We start from the raw sequence: 25,042 nt of genomic DNA, 5'->3' as shown, positions 1-25,042 counted from the left end.
ATAATAAACTCAAGAGATACTTATTAGACTTAATATTCAATGCTAAGTTATTGGTTTCTTTTTACCCAAGTAAACACACTACTATATTTGATATTTTAACTACTTCTATATTTTGTTTTAATTTAAAGTTACTTAAATTGAATACTCACTTGAAGAGGATATATTTCCTTCCTTTTTATATAAACATTACTTGTTAGAATAGTACAAAAATACCAAATTTTAACTGTTTGAAGTATTTAATACAAATTTTTACTTTTTACTCACTTATCGTATTGGAAATGTACAAAAATATCAGTTATATTTATAAATATAAAATTATAAGAGTAATGAATTATTTTATAAGAATGATTTTATATTAATAAAGACAATTACCGAAAAAAACGCTCATTTGGGGTTTCTCTCTCCTCTTTCTTCCATTGTTGTTGATGGTCTAACCAGCTCCACGAATCCCCGCCACGATCCGAAACCGACGGATGCCATCTTCCTGACGGCGGTCTGTGTGGATCGGTATTCTATCGAGCTCATTTCTATTTGATTCTCGTTCTATGTTCTTTAGTTCTGAATCCAGATTTTTTTGACTGAGATTCTTTTTCATCCTCCCCCTTCCCCATTTTTTGGGGTTAGGGAGGTGGTTCTTCGCGAGATTCATCCTCAGGTGTTGAATTTTTCCGCTTTTGAAAGGATCTCGTCTATTTCCTTCCATCTGTAGATCTTATCTGCTCATTATCAAATGATTTCGTATGCAGTACCTATTTTTCTCCATTTCTAGGTGTTTAGATCTGTTATAGACCATTTCTTGTTATTATATCCAGCAACATATGCTTCAATCAGAAATGTTAGTATTGTATTCATATTTTGTTTCACGTGTTAGATTGTTAGATCTAGTTTACATGATAGGTTTTTTAATGAGTTTCCTAGGGTTTTGTTGGTGACCTAGATTTGTATTTCATTGTTCTCCATTAACATGTTAGTATCTTTATTCTTATTAAGAGAACAAATCTAGCCCTTATAATATCTTGTAGGTTCTCATTGTATATAATTATACTAGGTGCATGATTCTTTGAGATAAGTGATAAGGAAGATAGCTTTGTTTGCTGCTAATGGCTTCAGTGGGTGTGGTTGCACCTGCTTCTGTTATGAGAGATTCTAGCGGTCACACTGATCAACTACCGGAAGAGATGAATGACCTGAAGATTAGGGATGACAAGGTATATTGTATATGAGTTATATGTTTTGTTCATATTTTCTAGTATATATAATTCTATCTGTATATCAATGTAACTGTTTTGCAAATCTAGGAAATGGAACCTGCTGTCGTTGATGGTAATGGGGCGGAGAATGGGCATATAATAGTAACGACTATTGGTGGACGCGATGGCCAGCCAAAGCAGGTATTGAACATTTTACCAATATTATCACTTTGGAAACAAGCTTTGGTTTTTCTATTATTTGCAACATTGACATTATTGCTTCTTTTTTTCCTTATACATTGTTTTTACTTTTTACATCATACATTTGGAGCTCGTTTGATGTGTTTTTTTTTTACCTAAATCCAACCATTCCATCATATAACTTTTCAACCATCAATTCATTAATTAAAATACTAAATACCCTTACTTTATTTTTATAAAATTTAAATTTAATATTTTAAATACAAAATGACATTATAATAATTCAACCAATTAAAAACCCAATTAACCTACTTTTTTATCAAACAATATTTTTGGTAAAAACCCATTAAAAACCCTCAAATAACCAAACATCAAACAAGCTTGGTGTTTGTAAGTTTTTTTTTTTGTTGCACTGTTTCCCTTTTTCTCAAGTGTTTGCTTATAATTTGTAGACAATTAGCTACATGGCTGAACGTGCAGTCGGGCAGGGATCATTTGGAGTTGTTTTTCAGGTAGGGATTTAAGTGGCTTAATTTGAACTTATTATGTAATACATACTTAAATATTTATTGTCCTACATTTTTTCCATCCAGGCTAAATGTTTGGAAACTGGCGAAACTGTGGCTATAAAGAAAGTCCTTCAAGACAAAAGATATAAGAACAGAGAGTTGCAGACCATGCGTATGCTTGACCACCCAAACGTGGTGTCGTTGAAACATTGTTTCTTTTCAACCACGAACAAGGATGAATTGTATCTTAATCTGGTGTTGGAGTATGTTCCAGAGACAGCTCATCGGGTAATTAAACACTACAATAAGCTGAATCAACGGATGCCACTTATTTATGTGAAACTCTACTCATATCAGGTCGGTTCTCCTTCTACCTCTTATATTAATTCTTTGTCTAATCCTAGATCACTAGTTTTTTCTTTATATCCTATGTTGACATAACTGTTACCTAACAATGACAAAACTGTGAAAACTTGTGTTTTTTCTTAAAGAAGTGAAGATCAATTTGTGAATGTTCAGCCAAGAGAGGAAAAGAGAAATTTGATTACCCCTTTCCTCTCTTGACTGAACATTCACAATTTTTTCCGGCTCAAAATAGATTTTCATAAGGTTTTTTTCTAAAGGTATTATAGTAGGCACTGTGGAGCCCTATGCTTTTGTTCTTAACAATTTTATGAGGTTCAGCCCCCTTGTCTTTAGGGTTTCTTTGGTGATGATCTTGAGATATCACTTCAATTGATATATGGCTGGTACTTAAGTCTTCTGTTATGGGATATTGATAGCTTTTTTTTAAAGTTTAATGTTACTTGGGGGATAATTTGATTCTTGTTTTGCACAGATATTCAGGGCTTTATCTTACATCCATCGCGGTATTGGAGTGTGTCATCGGGATATTAAACCTCAAAATCTTCTGGTACGTGCCTTAATTGTTGCACATGCATATTTATTTTTGTGACTGAAATCATTCTAAAACTATGCCAATTAGCTTAGTTCGTGTCTGATCATATTTGTTTTGAATTTAGCCTAGTTTTGGATGTAAAAAAATCTGGTTTGATAAGGGATATGAGATAATGGGCTTTTTGTCCTGATATGCCCTTTGAATTATAGGTGAAAAGACAAGACCTTAATGATTTGAAAACTATATAAAAAAAATAAAAAGGGTATGTTAGTATTTTAGTTGATGAAGTGATTCATGAATGCGATAAGGGGTTATTTTAGTCAAACAAACCCTTAGTTTCAAAGTGTGTTGTTTTCAAAGTACATTCTTATGTTTCAGTTATCTTTGCAGGTTAATCCTCATACTCACCAGCTAAAGATATGTGATTTTGGTAGTGCTAAAGTTCTGGTAATTTCTTTTTGTTTAAAGTATTCACATCTCCATCAAGGTTATTAATAATACATACTCCTCAAAGTGTACTAATCATATCCTGAGCTTTCAGGTAAAGGGAGAGCCGAACATTTCGTACATCTGTTCTAGGTATTATCGAGCACCTGAACTTATATTTGGAGCAACTGAGTATTCTACAGCTATTGACATCTGGTCGGCTGGTTGTGTTCTCGCTGAACTACTCCTTGGACAGGTATACAAGTTTCATACACAACATTCTACTGAACCGTGGTAGTAAAATATTCTAAGACAACTTTTCTTTTCCTTTTAATAATTTCAGCCTTTGTTTCCTGGTGAGAGTGGGGTTGATCAACTTGTTGAGATTATAAAGGTAGAAATCTTTTCTCTGAAGTATTTCTTAATGTAGAAATGCATATATATTTTTTAATTATGTAGTATATTTTTCTGGATAGATTTAAAGCCAGCCTTCATAGTATCATCCATGTTTCTTAAATTATTGATGGTTTTGACATGCCAGGATAAACTTATTGGCATGTTTGGATGTTTCTTTGGCTAAAATACTCTTTATTAGGTCTTGCAAGCTTTCTTATATGGTTGTTTTATATTAATTGTTCGACAGATTCTGGGTACTCCAACTAGGGAGGAAATCAAATGCATGAATCCTAACTATACAGAATTCAAATTCCCCCAGATTAAAGCCCATCCATGGCACAAGGTAATAATATTGTCCAACCAGGTGTTTTTATATGGGTAGGTGTGATGATGATAGTGTTTCTTTATTATTTTTGGGTTTAGATATTCCATAAACGCATGCCTCCAGAGGCTGTTGATCTCGTCTCAAGACTGCTGCAATACTCTCCTTATCTGCGTTGTACGGCTGTAAGTAAACGTGGCTCTCTTCTTTCTATATTGAATCTTCTCTTTTCGTTTCTTCCCATAGATTTTTTGATGTGGCGGATTATTATTTGTGATTATTTGCAAATAATCCATCCAAATCATCACCTTTTAAAAAAAAATCCTCATTTCGAAATCTATGTTTGGAGTTGTCATGGTATTTAATTCTGGTTTTAAGTGAAGTTGTGTTTTTTTTTTCGAGAAAAAACTTAATTGTGTTGTCATCTCTGTGTTTAATCTTTAATGCATGCATGCAGTTGGATGCATTAACTCATCCGTTCTTTGATGAGTTGCGAGATCCAAACACTCGCCTGCCTAATGGACGATTCCTTCCGCCTTTGTTTAACTTTAAACCACTAGGTATGGAAATCTTCACCTAATATATATTCGTTAAGCTTAATCGTTCATCTTCTTCCAATTTTTATGTGTATATATATTGTTGCGACAAATTCAGAACTGAAAGGAGTACCGGCTGATATGTTGGTCAAGTTGATTCCGGTTCATGCTAGAAAGCAATGCCCATTCCTTGGGTCATAATCTCTTCATGAGATGGCTGAGAAGAATCAATGCTTCTTATATGTTAGTTACTCTATTTGTAATCTCTCTGAGATCTATTGGTGTTTGTAATATGATTTGCTTAAAACAGGATTAGTAACCCAAAATCTTATTTGTAACTATTGACTGATGCGATAACATTGGATCGCAGGTGCGAGATTGTGAACACTATTAACGGATAAGGGAGTGTTGTGTTTTTTTTTAAATGATACCTTAATTTAAGGCTTCAGCAAAATATGCAAATTTTCGACAAAGAACAAAAAAAAAATCTACCCGAATATTAAATTATAATACCAAAGATTCAAATAAGTAAAACATGGCTCCATAAGTAGCCCTAGAGTAGTTCAGTTCTATCCATGAGATAGATCTGCATGAATTTGAAGGTAGAATATATATTGAATTCAGACCTAAGAACCTGATCATTGAAAGTGAATGTGCCCTTAAAAATCATCCAACCCTTTTCAGGACTTTCTATCCTCATAAATAATTGTTGATTTAGTGCTAAAGGTTCTTAACTCTATGTAACTGTTCGTCTTCTAACAAATGTGTTGGAAAAGGTTTTCCTACGATTTGAAAATTATCACCAATAGTCATGACAAGAACACGAGCCATTCTCAAAGTGATGAAATCTGTTTGCATCCCTCAATATAACCACCCGCTTGGTGACCATAGCAATTAATTTAATAGCAGAATGGCAATCACCACAAACTCGAAGGTTCTTCATCACACGGATAGGCATTCCTTTTGGGACCTTCAACAATCCATAAGCAACGGCTAGTTTCTCACTGTGATGACCTAAACTTTGTACCTTCTCTTCTTCGTCTATATCATGAAGGGTAAAACTTGAATCAGGAGCATATCCAGCTTCTTTTAATAACCCACTCAACTCTTCCAACTTCTTGATGATCATCAAATGTTCAGGATGGGGAGTGCTTTCTCCACCTGTGAAAGTATGCACTCGTTTTTCTACCTCGATCCAGCTACAACCAGGCGACTTCCTCATATTTCTCGATACCATGTTTCTCCTAAGATCTGCAACGTCGTTCCATCTACCACTTGACGCGTATATGTTTGATAGCAAAACATAGGGCCCAGTATTATTGGGCTCCAATTCTAAAAGCTTTTTAGCTGCAATTTCGGCCAAATCCATGTTCTTGTGAATCCTACATGCTCCCATTAGTGAGCCCCAAAGGGTCGCATCTGGTTTCATAGGCATCCTCTCAATAAGATCATTTGCTTCTGTTAAACGTCCAGCTCGACCCATCAAATCCACCATACAGGCATAGTGTTCAGTCTTTGGGACAACTCGATACTTGGATTCCATGGACTCAAAAATCTTCAATCCTTCTTCAACCTTTCCTGTGTAACTACAAGCAGAAAGAACTCCAACAAAAGTAACATCATCAGCTGCCACACCAGCATTGGACATTTTGTCAAACACTAATAAGGCATCTGCTTCAAGACCATATTGGGCATAACCTGTTATTATGGAGTTCCACATCACAGTATCCTTGGGAGAAAAATTATCGAAAACGAGTCTTGCCTTGATTAGATCCCCGCATTTTATGTACATCGTGATTAAAACCGAGGAAACATATACATCGTCTATGAACTGTGATCTCAACAACTGGGCATGAATTTGTCTGCCACGATACAGACTTGCAAGACTGGCACAAACAGAAAGAATACTGATCAAAGATGGAAAGTTAGGTCGAATTCGTTCACTTTGCATCAAGGAAAACAAATCCATTGCTTCCAATTCAAACCCATTACGTTCATAAACTTTAATCATTGTACTCCACGAAATATCATCTCTTGTCACCATGTGATCAAATGTTAGCTTTGCCTTTGAAACTTCTCCACTATTTCCAAACGCAACTATCATTGTATTGCAGGCAATAATCGACTCCATGGGCATTGCGTTAAAGAGCTCTTCAGCTTCTTTAATCCGTCCACATTGAGTATAAGCCATCAGCATTGCTGTCCAAGATACCTCATTCTTCTCCGGCATCATCTCAAAGAGCGTCCTAGCAACATCAACCTGTTGATTCTGTGCATAACCAGTGACCATGGTGGTCCAAGAGATCACATTAGGATATGGGATTTCATCAAAAAGTTTCTTGGCTTCAGCCATTTTACCTGCTTGACAATATCCGGAAATCATATTAGTCTTAGCAACTACATCCTTCACCGGCATCAACTCGTATAATCGTCTAGCATCGCCAATTCGTCTGTCTTGAATCAAGCCACCCAACATTACTGTCCATGAAACCACATTTTTCTCTGGCATTTTCCAGAAAAGAGATTCAGCAACAGGTGTCAATCCCTGTTCTACATAACCTCTTATAACAGCAGTCCATGAGATAACGTTTCTCTCGGGCATCATATCAAATGCTTGGCGAGCTTGGCGAACCATTCCATTCCTGACATATCCAGATATCAAACCGTTCCAAGAAACTGTATTTCTCTCGGGCATTATGTCGAACAGGTGACGTGCTTCATCAGGCTGGTTATTTTGGAAATAGCCAGCGATAATGGAGTTCCAAGAAGCAATATTTTTTTCCGGTAATTGATCGAAAACTCGTCGAGCATTATCAATCTGGTTAAGACGAGCATAGTGAGTAATCTGAGAATTAGCCAATATGGTGGCAGTTGACGCGTAACTTTGACGGGGAAGAGACAGGAGCTGCATAAACGGCGTTGAGTGACTGAAGGAAGAAAGGGAGCTACAATGGAATCTGAGACCTTGTTCTACTCTGAATTCTGGTCAAGTCCACCAAAATACCCATTCGCGACGGCTAGGTTTTGTTAGGGAGTAAAGGGAAATTTGATCAAACACATGCTAATAAAATTATTTTAAAAAATAACAGTCTCCAATGTTATTTACAAAAATAACTATGTGCTCATTGTTGAAATTACCTATAATAACTTTTGAAGGGTGATAGAGAGGAAATTTGAGAGAGAGAATTATATCACTGTTGGAAAAAGAATAAAAGATGAGAAAATAGAGAAATTTTGTTATTTTTTTGGCTAATCAAATTGTGACACATCATTCCCTCCATCAAGTTCCCTCTCTCAATCATTTCTCATAACTTTTTTCTCTTATTTTCTACTCTCTTCTTCTGCATCCTCTCCCGACGTCTGATATCCCTCCCGCCGCCGACTCTGTAATAGGCGCAAGATGCAATTTGCGATCCCAATTAATTAATGACAATTTAGATTGCAAATTGTGTTTTCAGCTAAAACAAAGCAATAGCTAACTTACCCATTGATTCGAAGTTTGTTAAAGATCTAGCGGGATGATACAGTCGTCGGGGGCTAGCGGGACGGAGATGGTATAGTCGTCGGTGTTTGTTGGAGATCTAACGTAAATGCTACAGAGTCGTCGGAAGGATATCAAACGTGAAGAGACAGAAGGAGGCGTTGCTTTGTTGAACCATTTTCATGTCTACCCACATTTCAAACAATTTTTTCCAAACTACCATATTTTTATTTTCATTCTCAAAATAGTATATTTCTCTATATATCATTAATTAACCATTAATTATACATCTTTTTCACGTTAAACTTAATAAGTAAGTTATTTTATAAACATAAATAATATAAATATATAATTAAAATTAATAATACATGAGAAATGATTAGGTGAAGAATTTGGTGAGGGAATTTGGTGAGGGAATGACTTGGCATAATCTTATTCGCTAAAAAAAATCAAATAATTTCTCTCTTTCCTCCCACTTTTACCTTTTCCAATAATGAAGGTGATGCCAAGTCATTCTCTCACCAAATTCCCTCACCAAATTCCCTCTCTCTATCACTCCTCATAATACATATTGAATAAAATATATTATATAATTAACTAATATATATATATATATATATATATATATATATATATATATATATATATATATTATCTTACTTAATTTTATAAATATATATAATTAAAATTAAATATTCTAAATTAAATAATTCAAATAAATATTATAAATTAAAATAAAATACTATACACTAAAATAAAATATATTACATAAAACTTTAATATTATATATTAAAATAAAATATATTATATTATATAAATATAAATATTAAAATAATACATATATTATCTAAATATTAAAATAACACATATATTTTACATAAAAACGTAAAATATTATAAATATTTTTTATTTTAAGGTTTTTTTTTTTAATTCACACTTTTATAAATATTTTAGATTTATGTAATTTATTTTAATTTTTTTTATTTAAGGTTTATGTTATATATTTTATTTTAATTTATAATATTATTTAAAATATTTAATTTAGTAGGTTTAATTTTAATTATATATATTATATTTTAAAATTAAATAAAAATAAAATATATGTGTTATTTTAATATTTATCTAATATATGTGTTATTTTAATATATAATATTAAATATTTATGTAATCTATTTTATTTTCCATGTATAATATTTTTTTAGTTTATAATATTTATTTAAATTATTTAATTTTAATTATATATATTATATTTATAAAATGGAGTAAATATATATATATATATATTAATATTTATATAATATATTTTATTTAATATATGTATTATTAATTTTAATTATATATTTATATTTATAAAATAAAGTAATTATTAAGTTTATGGCAAAAAAAAAAAGTGTAATTAATGGTTAATTAATGATTTAAAAAGAGAAATGTGGGTATTTTGGGAATGAAAATAAAAATGTGTAGTTTGGAAAAAATTATTTGAAATGTGGGTAGGACTGGAATTTTTTTTTGCTTTGTTTGGGATAGACGTGCCGTGTCGTTGGAAGGGAACTCTTCCTTGTTAAATGAGAAGAAGAGAGTAGAAGAGAAGACAAAAAAAAAAAAATATTAAGAAAAAAAAAAAAGAAAAAGTTATTAGTGGTAATTTGAAGTTATGTTATGGGTAAAAAATTATTTTTTTCAAATAACATTACAAGTCTGTTATTTTTTTGAAAAATAACCTTATTATAAGGATTTGATCAAATTTAATATATATATACAAGTAAATATATATAAATTTACTTATTTTTATATATGAGAAATGATTAGGAGAGGGAATTTGGTGAAGGAATGATTGACATAATCTTATTCGCTAAAAAAATCAAATAATTTTTCTCTTTTATCTCTTTCCACTCACTTTTATATTTTTCAAACTAATGGATGTGTGATTCCCTCACCAAATTCCCTGAACCAATTCCTGTTCTACCCACCTTTTAAACAACTTTTCTCAAACTACCCACTTTTTCATTCACTTTCCCAAACTACCCACCTTTCTCTTTCTAAATCATTAATTATCCTTTTAATTACACATCTTCCACATTAATCCACTAATTACTATATTTTATAAATATATATAATTAATATTAATAATACATATATTAAATAAACTATATTACATTAATATTAAAATAATATATATATATATATATTATTTTTACTTATTTATAAATATAATATATAATTAAAAATAATACACCGTACTTGATTTTATAAATATAATATATAATTAAAATTAAATATACTAAATTAAATAATTAAAATAAATATTATAAACTAAAATAAAATATATAACATAAACCTAAAATAAAAAAAAATAAATTAACTAAACTTTAAAATATTTATAAAAATAATCAATTTAAAAAATCTTAAAATAAAATAAATTATATAAATTTTAAAATATTTACAATATTTTACACGTAAAATATAAGTCTTATTTTAATATTTATGTAATATATGTATTATTTTAATATTTATATAATATAATATATTTATTTTAATATATAATATTAAAATTTTATATAATGTATTTTATTTAGTATATAATATTTTATTTTAGTTTATAATATTTATTTGAATTATTTAATTTACAATGTTTAATATTAATTATATATATTATATTTATAAAATTAAGTAAAAATAAAATAGTTGTGTTATTTTAATATTTATGTAATATATGTGTTATTTTAATATATAATATTAGAAGTTTATGTAATATATTTTATTTTAGTGTATAATATTTATTTAAATTATTTAATTTATAATTTATAATTTTAATTATATGTTATATTTATATATATATATATATATATATATATGTGTGTTATTTTAATATTAATGTAATATATTTTATTTAATAAATGTATTATTAATTTAATTATATATATTTATATTTATAAAATAGAGTAATTAGTGGATTAGTGTGGAAGATGTGTAATTAAAAGAATAATTAATGATTTAGAGAGAGAAAGGTGAGTAGTTTGGGAAAGTGAATGAAAATGTGAGTAGTTTGAGAAAAATTGTTTGAAAGGTGGGTAGGACAGGAATTAGTTCAAATTCCCTCACTCTGTCACTCCTCTTTATATATATATTTTTTTCTTTTATCTCTTTTCTTCCCATAAATTCTCTATATTCTCTACTCTAGGTGGACAAACACATATCAACTCATATGATCCTTAGTATTTTTGGTGAGTGATAGAAAGTTATAAACTCATTGTTTATTTTGTTTTAAAGTTCTAGATTTGTAATTTTGATTTGTTTTTTTGTTGAGCTTCAACTTAGTTTATTAATGATTTATTATATTTTGGTATAATATTTAAGGTTCTTTTAACATACTAGTATTTAGCCCGTGCATTTGCACGAGTAATAATATAAAAAACCGTAAAAAAAAATTACGGATAACATTTTTAATTTTATTTTTAACCGTTTTAATTTATGGGTGGGTCAATCCACAATCCGACCTAAGTATCTATTTACTCAACATCATTATATATTAATTAGTTAAAAAGTTGAACTTATATTAATATTAAAACGTCACGCGTTTATCAAATTTGGTGTTGAATTTAATTCTTTGTAGCTTAGTTGGTTAAAGAGTTGTACTTGTTTTGTTAGGTTGCAAATTCGAAACATACCTCTAGCATTTTAAATTTTATTTTTAACCGTTTTAAATTTAAAAACGGGTCAACCCACAATCCGACCCAAGTATCCAAATTAACCACAGCTCTCGACCCGGCAATCTGGACACTTTAAAAATTAAGCATCATTATATATATATATAGATTAGTTAGTTAAAAAGTTGAACTTATATTAATATTAAAACGTCCCGCGTTTATCAAATTTGGTGTTGAATTTAAAATATAAAGTCTTTGTAGCCTAGTTGGTTAAAGAGTTGTATTTGTTTTGTTAGGTTGCAAGTTCGAAACATACCTCTAGCATTTTTAATTTTATTTTTAACCGTTTTAAATTTAAAAACGGGTCAACCCACAATCCGACCCAAGTATCCAAATTAACCACAGCTCTCCGACCCAAGTATCCAAATTAACCACAGCTCTCGACACGGCAATCCGGACACTTTAAAAATTAAGCATCATTATATATATAGATTATGTTTAATTTATTAAATTCATTTTCATCACTCTCTCATCTCTTTTAACCCTACTAACCCAAAGAAGAATACATCCAAAGTCTCTCTAATTTGTTGTGTTTTTGTGAAAGTATCTGTAAAAATAAATTAAAATATAATAAAAATAAAAAAATTATTCAAACATTTAACACGTGCATATAAAATCTTATATAAATTTTTATATAATATTTTATACATATTCTTAATCTTTTATTATATTCAAATTTTAATGTTTATAAGGATAAAATTATATAAGTAAATTTATTAAAATTTCAAACTTACAAAGTTATAGGTATTAAATTTTAATGTTTATAGAATGAAAATTAAATAACATGAATTCGAATTACCTTTAAATTAAAAATTTATTTTTTTAATCATTATTTTTATTATAATTATTAAATTACTAATTTTATTAATTAAAATATTAAAATAATTTAATTTATTTTTATAAAATTGTTAATAAAATGAAATTATATCTAAATAAAATATCAAATAAATTGTTTTAATTAAATATATATTTATTTTTATTTTTTAAAGAGTTAAAAAATAACTTTTTATTGTTATGTATTTATTTTTCTTACTCTCCAATAATTTTATTATAAAAATATATTAATTACTTTTACTTACATTTTCTTATAAAAACTTATAAAACTTTATATATTCATATAATTGATTTTAAAACAAAATATTTTTAATTTAAATAATTCATTAATTTTTTAAATTAAGTAAATCTAAAAATATATTTAAATTAAGTAAATCTAAAAAAAAGTAAAAAAATAACTTTTTTGTTTTAAAAATAAATAAAAATAAATAATAATAATATTTTTAAACATAATTTAATAATCATTTTTTTATTTACTTTAATTAAAACATAATAATATTAATAATTCATAATTTAATATTTTTTTTTAATAATTATTATTTGTTTTAAAGTTGTAATGAAATTTGTTAAAAAGTTGTAATGAAATTTGTCAAAAAAAAAAAATATATATATTATTATAAAATTTTATAATAAAAAATATAAGGTTAATATATTTTTTAACAAAAAAAATTGGTTTTTTTAAATATTTTAATTTTTTTAATTTGGTTAATTTTCATTTTTTTTTAAATATTTAAATTTTAAAATTATAATTTATTTTCATGTTTAAATATAAATATTTTATTATTAATAAAATATATATTTTTTAATTTAATATAATTAATAATTAATAATGACTATATTTTTTATTTAAAATATAATTAATAATTATATATAATTATTTAACATAATAAAAATATTAAGTTTTAAATTAATTTTATTTAAATAAATAATATATCTTTTAACAATAACAATAGAATTTGTGCACGTGAATCTCTTATAAAATCATTACTATTTGTGTATGTGAATCCTATAAAATTATAGTAAATAATTACAAATAATAAAATAAAATAAAAAGATATATTAAAAAAAATTAAAATTAAAATAAATATATCATATTAATATTTTAAATTTAATTTAATGATTTTTATTTAATTATTTATTTTAATTAAAAATTTAAAAATATATTAATAGAAACTTATAAAAAATAATATATTCATATAATTTATTTTGAAACAAATAATTTATTAATATTTATAATTAATTAAATAAAAATTATATATTTAAATATATAAGATACTATATATATATATATAATATTAATTATTAAATATTATTACAAATAATTAAATAATTAAGACATTAAAAAAAGTAAATAATTTTTTTTATTTCTAAAAATGAATATAAATAATTATATTTTTGAAAATTATTATTTTTATTTTTAAACATATTATTTTTATTTTATTAATAAAGATTTTATAAATTTATATTAATTAAAAATAAAATTTATATATTATTAAAATTTTATATATTTATATAAATATATAAATAAATATAAATTCTTAATTTATTATTATTTTAAATTAAGTAAATAAATATAAATCATTAATTATTAATTATAATATAAAAGTAGTGTATTTAGAGATAATATATTATATATTATAGTTATGTATTATATGATATATAAGCTTAAAAATAATATTTAAATTTATTTAAGATTTATTTAAAAAATAAATTGTTTTTATTATTTTTTTATTATTATTTTAATATAATTTTTTTATTATATAATATTTATATATATATATATATATATATATATATATATATATATATATATATATATTAATCTGGTAATTTTTAAATAAAATTAACAAAAAAAAATTATTCATAAAAGAAAATAATATATAAAAGGAATTTTGTATATATATATATATATAATATATTAAAATTAATATTATTATAGAATATAAACTTAGTTTTTTTTAAATAATGAAGAATAATAAATAAATATATTAATTATATTATATATTATTTTTTTTGAATATGTATTATTTGTATATTTTAATAAAATATAATTATTTTTCTTTATTTAAAAAATAAATATGTACATAAAATTTAATTTAATAAAAAAAATTATTACGAAATATATTTTTATTTTATAATAAAATATTTTAAAATGATTTTATTTTATAAAATATCAAAATTTATTTAAATAGTTTTTATTAATTTTAAGCTTTTATATTTTGGTTATTTAAATTTGTTTAAAAGATTTTATTTTTAAAATTATTATTTATTTAAAGTTGAAATATTTAATTTTTATTATTAATAATATAAACTTTTGTTTTTTTGTAAATTTAATATTATTTTTAAATAAAATAAATTTATTATATATATATTTTATTATTAAACTTATTTTAATTTTTTATTATATGAATATGTTAATTTATTAATATTATTATTTATAATATAAAATTTTATTTTTGTAAATTTAATATTATTTTTAAATAAAATAAATTTTAATAAATATATATTTTATTATTAAACTTATTTTAATTTTTTATTATATAAACATTAATAATATGTTAATTTATTAACTTTATATTATATTAAAATAAAAAATTAAATATATAAATACTATAAAAAAAATAATTTATTTTTTTATTATTAAAAAAAATTATTTTATGAGTAGTTAAAAAATAATATATTAAGATATATGTTTAAAGTTTTTTAATAAAAAAATAATGTTAAGATATTTTTTTATGAAAAAATTAAATTTGTTTAAATATATTAATTATGGTAATTTTCAATTTTAAGATTTGAATTTAATATTATAATTTTTTTTCTTGTTTAAATATATATTTTTAAAATATAATATTAATATTAAAATATAATTAATAATTATGTATATAATTATTTGACATAATAAAATATTAAATAAGAAAATTATGTAATAAGTTTTAAATTAATTTTATTAAAATAAATAATATGTCTTTGTTATCTTTTTATATTTAAATTATATAAGTTATATATTGATATATGTATTTAAATAGAGTTATATTTTAATCTAATTATTTTATCTATGAGTTATATTATTATATTAATTTATAAAAAAATCAGATTAATTAAAAATATTATAATACTTAATTTTATTATATATATATAATTAATATTAATAAAAAAATATATTAAAACGTTTAAATACTTATACCAATAAAATAAAGGTAAGACAAAACTAAATAATTATTATATTAATTAATCCAAATTAATTAAAATAAAAAATATAATAATTTGAAATAATAGTTACCAACTTAATTTTAAAAAATTTAAATAAATAAATTAAAAATATCATATTAATTATTTTCAATTTATTTATTTATATCACCTTAAAATATAAATAAATAAAATAATTTAAAGTCTATTAAAATAGTTTTATATATTTTATTAAAATAAAATAAAAGTCTAAAATAAAAAGAAAAATTAATTTGGAAGAAGCTTAAATTTAAGTTAAAAAAAGATTGTGATATAGAATAGCTAAAATAGCTAAAACCACACACAAAGGTTGGTAGTGAAACTTCCATTAAATGATCGCCTAGTCCTCATCCAACGGACGCCAACCAGTCACATCTCTCGTTGTAGGAGTGTTAGATGCTTATGCGTCTCACAGAATCGCTTAACCCCGAAGCAACGACCATCACAATTCACACATAACACTAACGGAACGCAGTAGAAATGCCTGACGCCAGGCTTAGACCCACGTCTGCGACCTGAGGTTGTCTTCTTCGGATAAACATCAGCCGTGAAGTTTGATTTTTCAATGAATACTCAAACCAAACAACTTGATTCAAAAACAAGAATATTTGGTGATCATTTCGCCTATTAATATAGTCTGAATCATTGCCTAAGAAAATAATAATAGTCTCAGCAAGACAAAAGTTATTTACAAACGACTTTGTTCATCAACTGACCTTAACAACCTATAAATAGGATCTCCGGACCAAGACAAAGTTGGAGAAGAAGATCCTAACTAATCAATCAAGCTCTAAACAAAATATTCCATTTTGTTTTTAAGTTTGTATGTTTTTTTAAAAAACTTGTATAAAGCTAACTTTTGTTATATATTATATATTATATATTATATATTATATATTATATATTATATGATTTATATATTTTTTTTATATAATATATATATAAAGTTTGAAAAAGTCCTTCGGCATCACGAGATCCCTTCGTGTCACAAATCCCCTCGGGTCACATATCCCCTCGCGTCACAGATCCTGACCCACTCGGTCACGAGATCCCCTCGCGTCACAAATCCCATCACGTCTATGATCCTGACCCCCTCGGTCACGAGATCCCCTCGCAAAGAAATTTAGGGAGAGTCTCGTTGTGTTCTTCTACTTAAGTCGTTTAAGCTTTAGAGAGAAGAGACGGTAAACATTAATTTAATAAATCATCAAAAATATCAAAAATATGTTAAGAACATCAAATATCATACCAACATATAATATGTCATTAATAAACAAAGTTCATGCTCAACAAAACAAACAAAAACGTCATATCTATGACTTTAAAACAAAGCAAACAAAGACTCCATTGCTCACCGGATCTAGGAAGTTTGACGAAATGATCCCCAAAGACTCCATCGCTCATGGTTGTCTTCGTCATTTTATGTCGTTTTGTCCGTCATTGTGTTCGTCGCTCATAGTTTAAAGAGAAGGAGGAGAAGACCGAGAAGAGGGAGAACGGAAAAGAAGAGGGAAAAAATGGGGAGAAATATAATAAATATTAAGGGTATTATGGATATTTCACATGCCACCTCGTTGTGTGACGCGAAAGTGTATTTTCATCAAAAAAAACAAAAAAAAAAAAAAAAAAAAAAAAAAATCATTTTTACCAACTTTATTTTGCGTGGGTCATTTCCCAAAATAATGTTATTAGGGTCATTTTGTTAAATTTTTTTTCAACTGAAAAATAATAAATATTTAAATTAGAAATTCCCATTTATGTTTTTTTTATAATAATAATAATTAACATAAAAATATTAATTATTCCTGTACTTTTTTATAACACTTAACAAACCTGAATTAAAAACGAAAAAAATCAAAGTTTGTGTATTTTATTTTATTTTTCAATTTTGATCAATTTAATATAATTAATAAATATGTTCAAATTCCAAATTTTGAGGAAATGACTCCAATAATAGGCCTAAATGGGAAAGTGTCCGTGTATAAATTAAATAGCTCTGGTGACCCTTTTTTTTCTGACGAAAATGTCCCTATTGCGTCACGCACCTAAGGTTGCGTGACGCAATTTTTTATTTTTTATATTAAAAAAAAATTAATTATGAATATTTTTTGGAAGAAAATGGCACAGTTGCGTCACGAAATCCCAGTTGTGAGACGGAAAAAATAAATTATCTCGCGATTCCGGTTACGTCACGTAACCTCCGACATGGGCAAAATCGTCCAAAAACAGTAAAAAGGGTCACCAATGCTTTTTTTTTAAACTCTGCACTTTCCGCATTTAACACATTTTTGAAGGTCATCTCCTCAAATTTCCCCTTTAATTCCCCTTTAATTGACTCAAAATAGACTTATCAATCCGTTTACATACTTTTATTTTTATTTTTGTTATTTCCTATTAACCAACTCAATTTTTACTCATAAATTTTCTACTTAGTAATTTACAATTTAATTTAATTGTTGTTTTTTTTGTTAATGTCATTTTAATATAAATATATAATACTAATTATATCCAATTAAATTGGGTTGATTCAGGTCAATTAAATCGAGTTCAACAATTACAAATAAACAAAACCTATTAATATTAGAGATTTTGATTGAAATTAACATGTTATTTCATATTAATATAATTCAACTCATAATCCAATCCAACCTAACTTGTCATCACTATTTATTTATTTTTGTTGTTAGGTCAAAGTTTGTAAGAGTTTTCAAATAATATTTGTAATTATATTATAAAAAATAAAATAAAATAAAATAAAATAAAAATAAGAAGGGATACATTGGAGAAATTTGATGAAACATAGGCTTACTAATTTTTTCATATATAACCTTTTCTCAAAGCAAAATGTCTCTTTTGCCCTTTAATTAAAAAAAATAAAAAATTGAAATGTCAGTGGCACTTTCAGTTTCTTGTCCCCGATTGCCCTCCCACTCCACCAACCAACGTCCTTCCTTCATCAACTTTCTCCATTCATCCTTCATCAACGTCCTTCATCATCAACGTCCTTCATCCTTCATCAACGTCCTTCATCAACAAAACCAAGGAAATCGAAACGTCTTCAACATTCAGGTTAGACGCTACTGTTTCCGTTTCCGTTGCCTTCGTCGTTTTATCGCAGAAATGGATGAATGTTTAGGGTTTCGTCGTTTAGAGTCTAGGTTGTAGGTTAGGTCATGGATGAATGGTTTTAGAGCTTGTCTGATTGGCTTTACGGTGGAATATACATCTGACGAAGGTGACGAAGGCGACGATGCATTTCCCGCCTACGACAGATGCATCGTCGCCTGCGATAAATGCATTTTCCTCCTTGCATTTTCCGTCTGCAATTAACACTGATTGGGCACTGACTTCTGTGAATTTTTATCAATTGCAGATCACATGAATGTTGGCGTTTTTCTCCTCTTTGATGGAGACTGGAAAACTGATGATGGTGGTGTTAGTTCTTTTGTCTCAAGTTCATGTCGTGGTGTGAATGTACCCCGAAATGCTACATATGAAGAATTAGCTTCAATTGTCTATAATTCTATTGGTGTGGACAAATTAATATATGACTTAGTGTTTAAGGTGAAGTATAATATGTTAATGATGAATTCTCCTCCTGCAACAATCATTGGAGATAGCGATATGACGTTATATTTACAAGAACTCTTGTCTTTACTGCCCAATCATCGCGCCCCACTATATGTCTCTTTAGTAGAGAAGTCAATACCTTCAACTTAACAAAGTGAAAGACCAGAAAATGACATATTTGAGCAGCAAGATATCTTCCCAAGGCAGCGAGATGTATGTGAGCAGCGAGATGTATTTGAGCAGCAAGATTTATTCCCAAGGCAACAAGATGTATTTGAGCAGCGAGATTTTTTGAGCAGCAAGATGTTTTTGAGCAGCGAGATATATGTGAGGAGCAAGATGTTTTTGAGCAGAAAGATGTCTTTCCAAGTCAACAAAGCACTTCCCATGTTAGAAAACATTCATCCATACTGAGGGAACCAAGCACTACTTCTCATATGAACCACTCGAGATCGAAACACCTGCTCCATTAATTAAAAATTCATTGAAAGTGGGTACGTTTTTAGATAACAAAAAAGAAATACAATTGATGTTGCATAGAAATGCGATGTCTAATCATTTTATCCTTAAAGTGGTGAAGTCAACAAAAAATCTTTGGTTTGTAAAATGTATGGCTGAGAACTGCAAGTGTAAAATGTATGGCTGAGAATCTTTGGTTTATCCTGTGCATCTGTTGCAGACGAATAGTATATTCCGCCTGCGACAGATGCACAGTCGCCTGCGACAGCCTTCGACAGATGCATTTTAAACTCAAAACTATTCAGTCAGCCAATAAACCTAAACTCAGACCTAAACCTAAACAATAAACCCTAAACCATTCTTCCATTTCAGTATGCATGGAATATAAATGATAGAAAACGGGAAAACTCGGATAGAAACGGGAAAACATGGAAGATAAACTCACCTTCAATGGATAGTCGTTCTGGATAGTCGTTTTGTTTCTCGTCGGGGGCTCTTATTTGTCGTCGGGGGCTCGTCGGAGTTCGAGGGAGAGGGAGGGAAAACGGGGGAGAAGGGAAAAGAAAGTGAATTTTTTTTTTAGTTTAAAGGGCAAAAGAGACATTTTGCCTTGAGAAAAAGATTATATTTGAAAAAATTAGTAAGCATATGTTAAATATGGAAATAACCTCATATGATGGTTATTTCATCAAATTTTCCATACATTGTAATCGGCAATCTGAGGGAATCGGCGGAAGACTTGTCCAGCCAAGATCTAATTAGATTGTTTCGGTGGTTTTAGGTTTTGGAGTGGGATAACCTAGAATTCGAAGAAGAAGAAGATCCAGTGAAAATGGCTGCTGCAATTTACAGCCTATACATCATCAACAAGTCTGGCGGTCTTATCTTCTACAAGGTAACCTAATTCTATTATATTGTAAAGGAATCCATGAATGATGTTTTGAATCTCCCTCGATTGTGTTATTAGGACTACGGTTCGGCTGGGAGAATGGATACGAACGACAGCTTGCGATTAGCCAGTTTATGGCATTCGATGCACGCTATTTCTCAACAGTTATCTCCCGTACCTGGATGTTCCGGAATCGAACTTCTCGAGGCTGATACCTTTGATCTCCATTGCTTCCAGTCACTTACTGGTATATATATATATATATATATGCTTTCTTTCTTTCTTTTCACTTAATTTAGAATTCAATTCAATTGGATCATAAAAAAACCATCTTTTCCTTTTCTTGAACAATAATTGAGCAGATTTATAATTGCTTAATAATAATAATGATGAACCTAACAGTTGTTTTTGTTGTTGTTTTCAGGGACAAAATTCTTTGTGGTTTCTGAGCCTAGAACACAGCAGATGGAGGCTCTTCTGAAACACATATATGAACTGTACACAGACTATGTATTGAAGAATCCCTTCTATGAAATGGAAATGCCAATTCGATGCGAGCTCTTTGACATCAACCTAGCTCAAGCTGTTCAGAAAGACCGCGTTGTTTTGCTCGGAAGATGATTGAATGTTTAACAACATTGGATTCTCATTCAGTAGTTAACTTTATTTATAATAATAATTATAAGGTTGATTTTGTTGTTGTTGATTAAATTGTGTGCTTTTGCTTGTCATGTATCTGGATCTTCATTGCTTCAACTCATTAAACAAGTGTGTTTTATTATTAGTTTTTACACAAAAATTAATCACATCTTATCTTGTAAACAAAATTGTTCTAGTCATCAAACTCTTATGACACAAACCCATATGGCAATCGATAAGAAATGAAGTGTGTAATTGAAAAACGGGTTATTATTAGACTCCATGGCCCTCCATTTTAATTGATAATCAAATATGTGAAACGATTCCATATTTATTTTGAATGATTTTGAGCAGTTGTCCCTTTTGTAAATTGTAACTAAAGAAACGAAAAGATTAGGGTCCAATTTTACATGAACATAAAAGTTGGAGGGTTGAATGGAAGCAGAAACCAAATCCGATCGAGGAATTAACCGTGAAACAGGTCCAACTTCTTGTTTTTGGTACCAATTTGTTGAAAGAGAAAGAGGGCGAGACAGAGAGCTGAAGCGAAAGGTTTCGGATTTGATCTCTGTGCAAAGTCTTGCTACTTTTGGGATGGATCTAGGCCCGGTAAGTTCGATTATCTTTCAAAAAGCTTCCAAATGTCGTGAAATGTAAGAAACTATAACCAATAATGGTTTCGCGTTCAGGATTTCTGTTTTGCTCCGTTTTTGTTGGTACTAATATGGAGCTAGGGTTAGGGAGTAAATTGAATTGCAGTACTGTATACTTAATTTAATGGAAAACATGTCAACATCGTGTCTGAATTGGATTGCATTTCACAAGTAATCTACTTAATTACGCCTAGATATAAACTGGAAATTTGAACGCCGGTATCTGTTTGAGATCCCATTTTTCTCACTACGTGATCTAGTTGAGGATCTTGATTAGGCTGCAAAAATGGCAAGATCTTGATTTTTGATGTTAGGCTCTTCTCCGGACATCTGATTGTTATTGGTTTTGTTTTAGAAAGTAAGGTGCTATTGAGTTATTAATTTGGTGATTAGTTTCTTTTGTTACTTAATAGAGTTTGAAGAAATATACTAAGTTCTAGATGAGGTTAAAGCTATAAAAAGCTTGAAAGTCTGTTAATGACACGAGTAAAGAATGCATCAACACTCCTTAAGTAGACGGTACTTCAATTCTAACTGATCTTTTTTATGTTTTGACATGTCTTTGCAGCCACCAGGGGAAAATTATGCAAACCCTAACATATGTTTCTTTCACGTGGTCTTCAAGGTGGATATTTCCTTATTTATATATATACTATCGTGATTTAATAATGTTTGCCCTTTACGATTTCTTGCAAATAAATAATAAAAGTTCTCTTGGGTTTTGTAGGCTGCAGCATTGGCATTCTATATCCTATCAACTCTCTTCGTGAATAGCTTTGTCATAATTTTTGTTATCACGGTTCTTCTTACTGCTCTTGACTTTTGGGTGGTTAAGAATGTGAGTGGCCGTATCTTGGTTGGTTTGAGATGGTGGAATGAGATAAATGACGATGGTGAGAGTGTTTGGAAATTTGAATGTCTTGACCAAGAGGTTGGTAAAACAGTTCAAATGAATTTTAGTCAACTTGATCGGCTTTATTATTTTCTTAAATTTATTTTAAGCATCTTTATGTATTGAATGATCTTGATATTGATAGTCATTGGCTCGGATGAACAAGAAAGATTCATGGCTCTTTTGGTGGACACTTTACCTTTCAGTAAGTGGGCTATATTTGTACTATGTAATGTGTGTGAATCTGCATATGATTGTTTTGACATTCTTCAATATCCAGGCTGTTGCATGGTTAGTTTTGGGAATCTTCTCGCTGATAAAGTTTCAAGCCGATTACCTATTAGTAGTTGCAGTTTGCTTGACCCTGAATGCTGCTAACATTGTTGGATTTACTAAGTGTCGCAAAGGTAAGTACACCAGATGCTTTGTTATTATGTCTTCTCTTGTTTGTGAAAGCACCTCCATTAGTTGATATTTTTAGGAAAACTTAGGCCTTGTTTTATGAAAGGTTGATCCAAATAACCTCACTTCATTAGTCAAATAATTCAAATCATTAATCAAAATACCAAATTATTGTTTAAAACATTTTGATATTTAATACAGAGGATATTTGAGTTATTTAGCCCAAATAATCCATTTTCTCATCAAAAATCAAATTATTTTAAAGAAAAAAACCTACATCAAACAAGCTCTTTTATTCCTGTATTGGACATACAGTTTCACATATATCATCTGCATAGATTTCCTCCAACACTTGAGATGGATCTTTTGAGTTCTTATAATAGGAAATTGATATTTTGCTTAGTTTAATCAAAGAGACTATCTGGAAACTAAGTATCTTTTTCACAACCGTGATCTCATTGGAAAATTGCCACAAAGTTAAAAGATGATGATCTAACTTATTTTTGCATCATGATCCAGATTATAGTATAATATCTTTGCTTCATTTGGTATAAAGAGATTTTTCTCTAAATAATGATCAGACTATTTTTACAGCAAAACATCCCAAAATGTAGCATGAGTTCACTTCTGGGTAAAGAAGATTATGGGAAAGATTATTTATCATTTGATTAAGTTTATATTATTGTGCAAGGTTGGCTGTTATATGCATGATGATACTAAGTTATAGTATAATTTAAAAACAAATATTTGAATCTTCTTCAGATGCTAAGAAACAGCTTCAAGATTTTGCGACCCAGACTATTGCATCTCGATTCTCATCCACAATACAGACAGCATTTAGCGTAGTATGAGACAGAGCAGTGACAATGAATGTAGTTGGGGGATCGAAAGGATATATATAAAAAGTTGGTAAAACTGTAATACTTGATCGTCGAGCTTTCATAGTTATTTGATTTGTGTTTAAACTCATCATCTTGCCATGGAATACTATAATAGGAGATTGTTGTAATGTATGTCTCATGGATTTTGTAATTCAAGACTACGAGAAAGCTCACAAACTTTTGTAAATTTTACCATTCAAGGTTTTGCTTTTTGCTTAAATGGATATTGTTTTTCTCTTAGAATGTTCCTCTTGTAGACTCATTTAACTTGTAGTATATAATGTGTGGTATCTTTGATGTATCAATCTATTGACTGGGATAGTGGGTATTTGGAACATGACTGGAATCGTGATATTCGAGAAGTTTGGATCTATGCGTCGTATATGGGATCTGAATTGTATTTTTTGGTAATTGTTAGGAAGTTTGGATCGATGCGTCGTATATGGCGGGTTTGAATTGTTGGTTACTATCTCTATTTTGGAACATGATTGGAATCATGATATTCAAAATGTTTGGATCTATGCGTCGTATATGAATTGTATCTTTTATAGTTGTTAGGAAGTTTGGATCGAGGTGTCATATATGGTAGGTCTTTGGTTACTATCTTTATTATCTCGTAGTAAATTATTTATTTGAATGAAAAAAAATCGATTTACTTTCGGTGATCCGGGTGATGCTGGTCTGTTATTCGTGCAGGAAACTGGGAGGAATCTTTTTAATTTTTTTCTTAATTTTTTTTGTTTGCGTTTAAAAGATTTATTAAATCTCTTAATTTTTATTTATTTTTTATTGATTTTGGTTTTGGTTTTCATTCAAAAAGAAAAAATATATTTTTGAAATTTATAATTTACAACAATGGATTTAATCTATTTGCTTGAATTTTAGAGTTGGATAAGTTTACAAAAGGTTTGAAGAGATAAAATTCAATAAAT

At 28.1% G+C, this 25,042-nt stretch overlaps 4 protein-coding genes across 5 annotated transcripts; 3 read left to right on the top strand and 1 right to left on the bottom strand.

Moving 5' to 3' along the window:
* The first annotated feature begins 354 nt into the window (after positions 1-354).
* LOC124929145 (shaggy-related protein kinase alpha) lies at positions 355-4,923 on the top strand. 2 transcript variants are annotated; one of them, XM_047469429.1, is made up of 13 exons: positions 355-507; positions 1,049-1,208; positions 1,299-1,391; positions 1,844-1,903; positions 1,985-2,257; positions 2,739-2,813; positions 3,189-3,245; positions 3,340-3,480; positions 3,568-3,618; positions 3,868-3,963; positions 4,044-4,127; positions 4,400-4,502; positions 4,597-4,923. In XM_047469429.1, exons 2-13 carry the CDS (start codon positions 1,101-1,103, stop codon positions 4,677-4,679), a joined length of 1,224 nt encoding a protein of 407 aa, XP_047325385.1. In that variant the 5' UTR covers positions 355-507; positions 1,049-1,100; the 3' UTR covers positions 4,680-4,923. The 2 variants fall into 2 exon arrangements, with proteins under 2 accessions (XP_047325385.1, XP_047325386.1); XM_047469430.1 differs by lacking the exon at positions 355-507 and adding an exon at positions 514-655.
* Positions 4,924-5,054: 131 nt separating this feature from the next.
* Positions 5,055-7,478, bottom strand: LOC124929143 (pentatricopeptide repeat-containing protein At1g56690, mitochondrial-like). The gene has a single exon (XM_047469427.1). It carries the CDS (start codon positions 7,387-7,389, stop codon positions 5,278-5,280), a length of 2,112 nt encoding a protein of 703 aa, XP_047325383.1. The 5' UTR covers positions 7,390-7,478; the 3' UTR covers positions 5,055-5,277.
* Positions 7,479-20,461: 12,983 nt separating this feature from the next.
* LOC124932069 (trafficking protein particle complex subunit 4-like) lies at positions 20,462-21,427 on the top strand. The gene is made up of 3 exons (XM_047472673.1): positions 20,462-20,649; positions 20,722-20,890; positions 21,068-21,427. Exons 1-3 carry the CDS (start codon positions 20,587-20,589, stop codon positions 21,262-21,264), a joined length of 429 nt encoding a protein of 142 aa, XP_047328629.1. The 5' UTR covers positions 20,462-20,586; the 3' UTR covers positions 21,265-21,427.
* Positions 21,428-21,685: 258 nt separating this feature from the next.
* On the top strand, positions 21,686-24,353 carry LOC124931366 (Golgi apparatus membrane protein-like protein ECHIDNA). Its single transcript, XM_047471813.1, has 6 exons — positions 21,686-21,891; positions 22,504-22,560; positions 22,663-22,866; positions 22,973-23,032; positions 23,108-23,234; positions 23,992-24,353. The coding sequence occupies exons 1-6, from the start codon at positions 21,718-21,720 to the stop codon at positions 24,078-24,080; spliced, it is 711 nt and encodes a 236-aa protein (XP_047327769.1). The 5' UTR covers positions 21,686-21,717; the 3' UTR covers positions 24,081-24,353.
* The last annotated feature ends 689 nt before the right edge of the window (positions 24,354-25,042 follow it).

Source organism: Impatiens glandulifera, chromosome 3, assembly GCF_907164915.1.
Source record: "Impatiens glandulifera chromosome 3, dImpGla2.1, whole genome shotgun sequence".
Classification (NCBI taxonomy): domain Eukaryota; kingdom Viridiplantae; phylum Streptophyta; class Magnoliopsida; order Ericales; family Balsaminaceae; genus Impatiens; species Impatiens glandulifera.
Note: the sequence above shows the minus strand (reverse complement) of the source record. Positions and strands in the feature narration are given on the sequence as shown.

Excerpts from the sequence above, each read along its gene's own strand:
- LOC124929145 (XM_047469429.1), top strand. The coding sequence starts at position 1,101 with ATGGCTTCAGTGGGTGTGGTTGCACCTGCTTCTGTTATGAGAGATTCT. Across the intron at positions 1,392-1,843 it reads GCGATGGCCAGCCAAAGCAG|ACAATTAGCTACATGGCTGA; the intron begins GTATTGAACATT and ends TATAATTTGTAG. Across the intron at positions 3,246-3,339 it reads TTGGTAGTGCTAAAGTTCTG|GTAAAGGGAGAGCCGAACAT; the intron begins GTAATTTCTTTT and ends CTGAGCTTTCAG.
- LOC124929143 (XM_047469427.1), bottom strand. The coding sequence starts at position 7,389 with ATGCAGCTCCTGTCTCTTCCCCGTCAAAGTTACGCGTCAACTGCCACC.
- LOC124932069 (XM_047472673.1), top strand. The coding sequence starts at position 20,587 with ATGGCTGCTGCAATTTACAGCCTATACATCATCAACAAGTCTGGCGGT. Across the intron at positions 20,650-20,721 it reads GCGGTCTTATCTTCTACAAG|GACTACGGTTCGGCTGGGAG; the intron begins GTAACCTAATTC and ends TTGTGTTATTAG. Across the intron at positions 20,891-21,067 it reads TTGCTTCCAGTCACTTACTG|GGACAAAATTCTTTGTGGTT; the intron begins GTATATATATAT and ends TGTTGTTTTCAG.
- LOC124931366 (XM_047471813.1), top strand. The coding sequence starts at position 21,718 with ATGGAAGCAGAAACCAAATCCGATCGAGGAATTAACCGTGAAACAGGT. Across the intron at positions 21,892-22,503 it reads TTGGGATGGATCTAGGCCCG|CCACCAGGGGAAAATTATGC; the intron begins GTAAGTTCGATT and ends ATGTCTTTGCAG. Across the intron at positions 22,561-22,662 it reads TCTTTCACGTGGTCTTCAAG|GCTGCAGCATTGGCATTCTA; the intron begins GTGGATATTTCC and ends TGGGTTTTGTAG.